General features: G+C 39.8%; 1 protein-coding gene across 4 annotated transcripts; it reads right to left on the reverse strand.

Annotated features, from left to right (window-relative positions):
- Positions 1 to 233: 233 nt before the first annotated feature.
- Positions 234 to 9,149, reverse strand: LOC136990956 (uncharacterized). Of its 4 annotated transcripts, none has more exons than XM_067309291.1 (3): positions 9,101 to 9,149; positions 7,062 to 7,235; positions 234 to 2,427 (listed from the first exon to the last, which is right to left on the reverse strand). In XM_067309291.1, the coding sequence occupies exon 3, from the start codon at positions 2,362 to 2,364 to the stop codon at positions 1,045 to 1,047; it is 1,320 nt and encodes a 439-aa protein (XP_067165392.1). In that variant the 5' UTR covers positions 2,365 to 2,427; positions 7,062 to 7,235; positions 9,101 to 9,149; the 3' UTR covers positions 234 to 1,044. The 4 variants fall into 4 exon arrangements, with proteins under 4 accessions (XP_067165392.1, XP_067165394.1, XP_067165393.1 ...); XM_067309293.1 differs by lacking the exon at positions 9,101 to 9,149 and adding an exon at positions 8,078 to 8,277; XM_067309292.1 differs by lacking the exons at positions 7,062 to 7,235; positions 9,101 to 9,149 and adding exons at positions 3,000 to 3,122; positions 5,993 to 6,133.
- Positions 9,150 to 9,406: the final 257 nt, after the last annotated feature.

Consider the following 9,406-nt stretch of genomic DNA (forward strand, 5'->3'; position numbering starts at 1 on the left):
AGGCGAGGCCGGGCTCCGGGCAGCAGCGGCGCGGGGGGGACCCGGGCAGGGCCCGGCGCGGGGCGGCTCCGCGAGCGCCGCTCCCCCGGCGCCGGCGCCTGGCCGCGCGCCGCCTCCCGCAGCCGCACCCGGCACTGCGCCGCGCGGAGAACGCGGGCGCGCCCGGGCTGCCCGGGGGGACTCTGGGCTCGACCTCCACGTTTGTCTGTTCGTCTCATTAACTTCACGTAAAATAGAGAAACGCAAATAAGCCATTATATTTTCAAATTGCAAATCAATGAAAAATAGTAAATTAAACCCTGATAATTACAAGATCATAAAATCCAGTCATTCACACTAGTACTTTTACCTTATAAGTTTTACCATTCAAGCTTTGGATCTTAGAGACAGCAGCTCCTCTTGTGGGCATTCGTGTGATAACGCCCAATTTGAAACTCCAAGTTCTATGAACATTCTTGGTGGGATATTTTCTAGTGGTGATTGCCATAAATTTTAAGCTTTGCCTTCTGTGAACAATAGATGATCCTAAAGCTGCAGTGTATTATTGGGGAGAACATAACGTTAAATACTTATTGCAATGCCTCTCGTAGTTTCACTGCTGCACTTAAAATCTTAGCTTACCCAGCACTTAACTTCTGTAACTAAAGATTTATATTATGTCTCCAAAGTGATGAATCCCTGAGTTTGAAAAAATTTTGATTCATAAGGTTTCCTGCAATGACACATAACTGTCATCAGGCTCTTCCCAACGTTTTCCAGACACCTCTACAAGTCAGAGGACTGAGGACTAAATTGCTTTTCTTGGATTAAATACAAGTTCTTTAGTTTTGAAATTATCTTCACTGGGCACCTTATTCCAGGTCACAGATAAAATGCATTTACCCTTATGCAGTACATAAAAGGAATGTCCCCCCCAAAGCTTTACAAGAATCTTCATCTGGAAATCTTTCCAATGTGAGCTTTAAGTGATATCCTCTGCCCCCCTCCATGGACATGGGCAGCTCTGCACTTTCCCTCCTTACAACCAAGGTTTCACTTTTGAGCTTACAGTACCGTCTGATATAGCACTTTGTTAACATTCATGATTAATGATGAGTTATATCTCCACAGTGTTGTATCCCTGATGAGGGACTCTCGGGGAAGGTTTCCTTGGAGGGGCATTCGACAGTGATAGATAAGGGCAACATCCACGGGAACACTGACACTGTTCCCATAAGCACGTAGGACAGAGTGGACTGAAGTCTGAACCACCTTTCTTGGATCGATTATCATTTTTTTGGGATTGAAAACCTGTTTCCTGTCCGGCTCTCTGTGAACATGCTGCAGTATGTTAATACCTGGCACAGTATTCCAGGATGAAATGTTGAACGTGTGGGTGGATATGGTTTCGGGGAAGATATGATTCTCAAAGAGGAAAACGCCAGTCCCTGGGTTTTGTTCTTGAAGACTGCTCATCATTGTTTTCCAGTCTGGGTGCTTAAGGGGAAGAATTATTTCATCAGCATCATTAAGAACCACAAACTTGCTCCTCTGCATGTTACGATATACACAGTCATTTAGAGCTGTGATTTGTCCATAGTAGCCGATATCTTTGGCATCCATAGAAAAGTGCCATTTAGAAGAAACCTTGAGGTGTGAATTTATTGGCCAGGGAATTATCTCTACAGTTCCTTCTTCCATATAAAACTTCAAGACTTTCTCCATCAGCTGGCTGCAGCTGTTCTTATAGATCACCACTTTCTGCACCCCAAGAATCTTATACATCTCCACACTCTGTATAAACTGTAAGACATTGTTGTAATTCCCAAACATGGCAGAGATGCATACAGTGAAGTCAACAGAAAAGGTCTCGGCCTTGCGGTTTTTAATTTCAAACCTTGGCAGCTGGTCAATATTTCCATGTGGGGACCAATGAATCGACACATATGTTGGATCGCAGTTTTGGGGTTCCAAACAAACTATGTCTGCTGCACCATAAGGGAATCCAAATCTATCTGAATGAACATCAATTTCAGCATTGGTCACTTGTATTTCACCATGAGGCTGACAGCAGAACCAGCAGTAAAGTTCTTTTACATCTTCATGGTGAACAATCCCAATCACACGGGTGACTTTGCTTTCTCTGTCATCAAAGTATGGGGCAATGATAAAAGTTCTGTTATCTTTTAAGGGTGTTATTACATTGTGAGCAGGTTTTCCTCTACAAAGCTGACCTGCTGGACTGACAGTTGTCGCCTGGAGGAAGATTTTTCTAATTATATTATTCTGTAGATAAGTACCTTTCCTGGAGCAGATTAAAATGCTTGCAAATAAAAAGATACATGCAACAACAGCACAAATGTGTCTTTTTCCACAGTGTATCATTGCTGAACAGCACGACTTGAAACGTAACACACTGCTGTACACTCAGTCTTTCATTCACTTTCTCTAAAACAAAGAACAAAAAAAGCACACTTTCAATCATTGCCAAAGAAAGAAATGCTTTGCATTGAACTGTATTCAACATCATTTAGAAAAAGAGGTTTGGAAAGAATGATCTTTTCACTTGTTTAAATGGCTGATATTACTTTAAATGTAAATTGATTTTACCACTAAAGATGAAGTCACAGTTTTGAATTCGCAGTTGATTTCAGTAGGACTTCATGTGAATATTGGGACCATTCAACTCACCTACATGCACAACTGAACCTTTTAACCTTGCCATGGAAAGTTCAAGTTCTCTGAATAAGGTGGTACCAAATCTGGCCACAAAGTGAAGCTTTTCAATAACAATACATCTTGATATTTGCACATGCTAAAGCCATCAAGCAGATGGAAGGCAAAATAAAACAAAACCAATCCCTGCCATGGGTGGCCATAATGGCATGATAAAATGTGACACGTCACAACAACACATCCCAACAATTAACCATTAAGAGTCAGTATCATTCATAGGTGTTCTGTCCTCTTTTGTGTGCATTCAATCCCGGTTGAATAATGACTGCTTTCTAATTACTCACAAAATTGCATTAGTTACAGCTTTACACTGACTTCAGAGTATAGGTTTGAAGAACATGATGAAAACACTGCTGCTTGGTGTAATTAGCAAATCCAAGATGTTGCTCAGCTGTTCTTTTTCATTTCTGTGGCCAATAAAATAAAATAAAATCTTATTTCAGAAGATGTATAATGACCCACTCTCTAAACTAAAGTCTTGTGTATTGTTCTCTTAGAATTGTCATGTAAGCTGTATGTCTTCCCCTTTCCAGCAAGGGTATCTATTAATTTTAAGAATATACATTGTGTGTGCTGAATATTTTTTCTAAACTGCTAAGAAAGGTCACAGTTACCTGGTTCTGCAGAAAATATCTTGTTCCACCTGCTTTAAATACTTTTAATGTTGCCTGCTCAATTAATGATAAAAATGCATATTTTAATTTTAGCAGTTATCTCAGTAGTAGATAAACAGGACCTTATCAGTCATATTTGCATAAAGAAGACGAAAAAAATATATAGACATTGTGAAAAGTGGTGCTGTATCATCAGTTATTAATTAAACTGCACCAAAGGCCTTCAGATGTTTATTGTTATTCCTATTTTTGGATTGTAAACCATTTACAATTACTAACGTGCTTTTTAATAGAAAACTAAGAGAAATGATGTTTTAGAGTGAAGTTTTTTTCATAGGAATATTAATTGGGAAGCAGGATTGAAAAATGGTTATGGAAAAACTTCTAAAAAAACCCCCAAAAACACCCAAACCAAAAAAAACCCCCAAAACACAAAAGAGAACCTGACAACAATGTGGAAAAACATCAGTCATTTCAAGTTCTAGTTCTGGTTTTATACTGATAATTGCTTTTATTTTTTCTTTTTCTTTTTTAAATATAATTTGGAGGTGGAGATTTGGCAGTCAGTGTTCTCTTGGAAGAAATCAAGAGGATTCTTTGCAGAGACTGAAGTGGGTCTGAAGACAGAGAGGAATTAACAAAGATGGAGGTCAGGAGCTTCCATTAAGTTGTAAAAGCAGAGTATTTTATGGGCCCCATTCTTGTCTTCCCACCCAAAGGAACAACAAAGTGACTGAGGAAGGTATAGAACATTAGAGAATCCTGATAAAAACTTTTGTTACTGTTCTGGAGGGATGACTTATTGCATAAGAGACTGGACAAATATACTAAAAGGTAACATGAAAAAAAAAAAAAGCACTGGTAAAATTTCTCATCATTAATGTCTGTCATGTTTACTTACAGAAATACAAGGTCCTTTTTTTTTTTTTTTTGATATAGATGCTTACCAAAAATTATACATTTCTGGTGAAATTTCTTTTCAGCTGTCAGTCTTGCACTGCAGGCAGCTCTATGCCTTAAAAATTTCTTGTTAAATCAGGCTTGAGAAGTTTACATTAAAATTGCATTTTTAATATTAAAGAAATATTAACATACTGTTAGTCTGTTTCTGCAACAGAAACCTAACAGCAAAATCCACTCCTGGCAAGTACTCTCCTTTATCCCATCTCCCTGTTGGAACACAGCTATTTTCTAGCTATTGTTAAAAAAAAAAAAAAAAAGAAAAAGAGATATCCCTCCACTTTCATATGCACGGAAGTTGCCATTTTAATGCATGAGCTACACAAAGCAGGAAGTCCACTTACACCTTCCCCTGCATTTCACAACTTTTTTTTAATCAGCTGAAAACAAACTGCTTTGGTATAGTTTCTCTTCAGAAATTTTGTATGAATATATTGCTCAATTCGGGCAATACAAATTCATCCTAGTACCTAGTAGCCTATTTTTTTTTAGACCAACAGACCTGCTGAAACAGAAACAGTTGTTCAGCCACTTTAACAAAGTAGTTTTATTACGTCAAAAGCATAATCATGCACTTGATCTGGGACAAAATAAACTAGCATTCCTGTTATAAATCTGTGGCCTTCTCGGGCATGAACAGTGATTGCAAATGTAATTTTATGGATAGGGACAAGAAAGAAATGAGCCACTTCTTTTATGTAAAGAAGTCTATAAAAACTAGCGAGATGCTTAGAGATACATATCACCTGTTTAAATAACCTGCTGCTTTGCCCTCATGGAATTGTTTAAAGAATTTCTGGAAACCTCCAGTGGTTGCTAACTGATCACATTTCTGTTTTTTACCTTGAGCTGATCGCAGGGAGATTAGTTAATATATAAATTTTTCAAGAAATGTATGGCATCAATTCCTAAATACAAAAATATAATTTTGAGTTCAAGCCTCTGCCATCTCTTTGAGAATCAACAGGTTGCAGACACGTGTCCACTTAACTAGGTGACTAAAAGGTTCTCTTTTCTAGCTGGAGTGGGATTATTAAAAAAAAAAAGAAAAGCTGTATCTTGGCTGTTGCCAGAGCAGTCATTTCTGAACAGGAATACCATTGCCATTCTGAAAAAGGATTCTGCATATGTATTCATTAAGAGATACTTACTGCCATGCTTTGTACTGTCCTTTGTTCAAATGAACATATGTTGGCAAAGCCTCACTTCATAAAAGGTGACATTCAAACATTGGGCAAATGACCACTCTTTCACCATGACCGATATCACCACAGACTCTTTTAGCTATTGAAAACATATTTTGTGTGCTCAGAAGCTGAAAAATATCCCTCCCGTTTAGAAGAGGAGCCTTTAAAATACATTAGCAACTCCAGACCTCCTCTGTCTATTTAGATTAATGCCACTAGCAACAGAGAGAAGAAACCGGAAGACAACATTTTACTGTAACGTATGTTATATCAACAAAATTGAATAAGCCCTTGCTTTTAATGGCTGTGTTATGGAGCTTTATAAAGCACTGTCACCCATTTTGCCTTGTACAGGTAGCTAAAACCTCAGCATCTTGTGGTTGTTATATAAGGAGAAAATAATTGTTAATGGAATCCATGTTTGTTAGGTGCAGTCTAAATACTTCACGAGAACGCAAGAAATCATGCTTTCCTGAACACAGTAGGAATCAAACAAGATACAGTGTATTTACTCACAGTTCAAAGTCTCTTTGTCTAGCACTTCATGCTTTCCACTGCTTCAACCTGAGTTCTGTCCCTTGCTCCCTTTGAAAGGGGAGACCTTGCAGCCTCGCTTGCCTCCTCAACATCTGCTTCCTCTGCAATTACACTAGTACTTTTGGCCGTCTGTGGGAAATCCGGTGACTTGGTTAACTTCCTGTAGTGCAGATCAATTTGCTTTCTGCTCTGCCATTTTCTCAGATTAACAACTTTATCAATCTGATAGAATAACACATTCTCCAAATCATGCTTATATTTTTAAAGCATCTCAGTCTCTGAATAGTCGTATTTATTAACTGGGAGAATAATAGGTGATCAGGCTGCTCTGCCTGAAGTAAGGCTGGTTGTGCTACTGTGGTTGCTGTATGTGCCTATTAGGTAAAGAGTCTCCAAGCACCGATAGCATTAACAGAATGCTCATACACAATTTTTTCTAGTAAAAGAAAACACCAGCAAGGACTAAATTAGCCCTAGGAACCCCTTAATAACTTTGATGCTAAGCAAAACAGATCATTACACAACTAACATCCACTTCACACCCTTTACCACTTGACTTGGCGCCGTTCAGTATGAGAAATTTTGGTCCTTTTTGACAGCACTCTTTCTCAGCTGACCTCTTGGTCAGTGTTTTCAAACAGGTATGTTGTTAAAATTCCTAGAATTCTAAAATAAATAAATAAACACTAAATAAAGTGTTTCTTGAACTTATTTTCAAAAGGAGTCTCTGAATTTGTACTTGACTTTCATCATATGAAAAGTCAGCTTTTTTTGGGGGGGAGGGGAAGCTTAATAAACATTCAGCCTTTTCTGACTTGCTTATCTCTTCTTATTAACACTCATACTGATGTGAACTATAACACAGAAAAGCAACTGCCAGCTGACTCTTTTCATAAAGCAGTTCTTATGCTCTCACCTGGATCATACTACCTTTTATTAAAAAAGCTTGTCAAAGCTCAGAGAAGGCTGCCAATAACTCATTTATTTTATTTGAATGCTATTGTTATACATACAGGTATTGTTATGAAACTGGTATGTCATGACTTACCTATTGAGAGCTCTTGAGAGAGAAGCCTGTACAGCAGGAGGAGCTGCCGCGTGTGCAGCTGCTCAATGCTCAGTAGCGCTGAGGGTTTCTTCTAGTCCCGAGACTGTTCAGGCCCTGGACGCGCAGAGTAGAATAAGCCAGCTTCTGAAGTCTGTGCAAGCCTGTATACGTGAGCTGAGAGAAGCAACTTGCTAGTTCTTGGAAAAGGCAGTGGACCTTCATCCACTTTAACTAGCACTGCAAGATTTCAGTTAACAATGCAATAACAACTTCCTCATACGCAGCTTGTTTCAACTGCCCAGCAGTATAAGCAACAAATGTCACTAAGAAACTATCATGATCTGTGAATTTCTCATTTACAAAAAACAAAGCTTTCAAAACCAGACTAAGAGAAAACAATAGTCTTTTTCTTTCTGTTTAAGCACTATCACTAAGCTTGAAGGTTATAAGAGCTTTAGGTAAGGGTTTTTTGTTTGTTTTGTTTTGCTTTCAAGTTTAGAGTGACTAATGCTACATCTGTCTGTAATATTATTTATAATACTCAGTCAACTAATGTCAGGAGGGACTCCACTTCAAGAGCACTATAGTCTTCTTGGACCTTTCTTCCTCACTGCACTCGACCAGGCAACTGCAGTTAGGAGCACTGAGGGCCTCCCAGAGAACCTCCAGGGAAGCACTTGACTTCTGGTCAAGTCAGTCACAGTTTTTATGCTACAACTGAAGAAGTCTGCACTAAGATAATTTTAATTAGATGTCTGCATCATTTCTATGCACAAGAAAGATTCATATTTAACAGAATTCTGTCAGACAAATTTGGCTGCCAACTGTGTTGTCCTAATAATCAGTATTTTATTAATTCTCCCACTTCCACCATTTGTACCTGCATGAGCCAAAAGGAAACAAAATACTTGGCACTATCTTAGCATCCCTGCTGTGTTCAAGACCATCTTGCACTTCTTGTGTATCTTGTTTTTGTCTTCTATTAAACAAAAAGTATAGTTTTCTTGCTACACAACCTGTTTCAGAGAGTTAAGCAACATCTTTGGTTCATCACCATTCTGTCATTGCTTTTTCTTCTGGTACATAACAGAAGACTACTCTTCCCTCTTTCTGTCTCACCACACTTCTGTTCTTGCAGAATCATCCTATGCCACTCTGCAACTGAAAGAAAGTTAATATATTTGCTAAGGGAAATGCATCTTTTGCTTCCCTTCTTGCCACTTTTTCCTTCTGAACAGCAGATCGTAATTTGTCCCATTTCTCAGACCAGGGCACAGACAGACACCCACAAGGCATGCGTTAGGCAGCAGTGAGGGCTGGCTGCTCCCAGAGGGACAGGATGACCGACTGGCAGGGTAGGGGCCTGGCTGCTAAGGGCCACTGCACCTGAGCGAGGGAGCAGTGCAGGCCCAGAAATTGTGTCCAGGCTCAACCAAGAGTCATTGGGCAAGTCTGCAGTGATTGAAGCAGGTCTGCAGTCATGCTGGGAAGCAGATTCACAGGCCAAGCTCAAGTCCGGTGATTGCACGGCCCGGCCCAGGAATGACTATAGCCAAGCTAGAGACCAGCACGCCCGCAGCGCAGCTTGGGCAGGGACTGAGACCCTGGGCTTGGCTTAAATGGGCTCTTGGGCCCATGGGCAGGGGTGTGGGTGGTGGCCCCAGGAGACACTGGTCAGGGCCATAAAGGCCTGTCAGTGGCCCCAGAGCCCTGACTGAATGGCGTAAAGAGGTACTTCCTTTTCTAGCTAAGGTACAATAACTCATCTATATATGCTCATTATACAGGCCAGTTACTTCAAACAAAACAAAAAATCCCACAGCCATCAACAAACAAAAAATGATTAGAAAAGGTCTTTCACCCTTAAGATTTCATGCTTATTTTCTTGAAACTGTACTACAACACCAGAGCTGCATCAACTCATCCTGGGTACAGCGGATTTTGCAGACGGATTGTGCTTATGCCCAGAGTCCTTCTCTCCTTTCTAAAGGAAATATGTCACTTCATAGATAGAGGTGACCCCCAACTTCTTCACTTACCTTTGATTTCCAGTTTCTCTAGTGAAATCTCCATTCTAGGAGATCGCTGTTGTGATGTCAGGGGATTACTAAGCCAAAGGAAGCATGGAAGTCATCAAAAGATGAAGCTCTTGGTCTGATCAGCTGTGTCTCTCTGTAAACAGCTGGCAGAAGGAATGAAGAAACATTCTATTGCAAACTGGACTTCAGCACCAATGTGACCATCTTCCCTGGCACAGCTTTCCTTGCCGGCTACATTAACTGTTTATTAACTAAAAAGAGAGGAATGTTTGAATGTATTAAAAACCATCCTGAAATACACTATAA

The sequence above is a fragment of the Apteryx mantelli genome, chromosome 21 (genome assembly GCF_036417845.1).
Source record: "Apteryx mantelli isolate bAptMan1 chromosome 21, bAptMan1.hap1, whole genome shotgun sequence".
Lineage (NCBI taxonomy): Eukaryota > Metazoa > Chordata > Aves > Apterygiformes > Apterygidae > Apteryx > Apteryx mantelli.

Bases quoted from the DNA above. Each gene is read 5' to 3' on its own strand.
- LOC136990956 (XM_067309291.1), bottom strand. From the start codon at position 2,364: ATGATACACTGTGGAAAAAGACACATTTGTGCTGTTGTTGCATGTATC.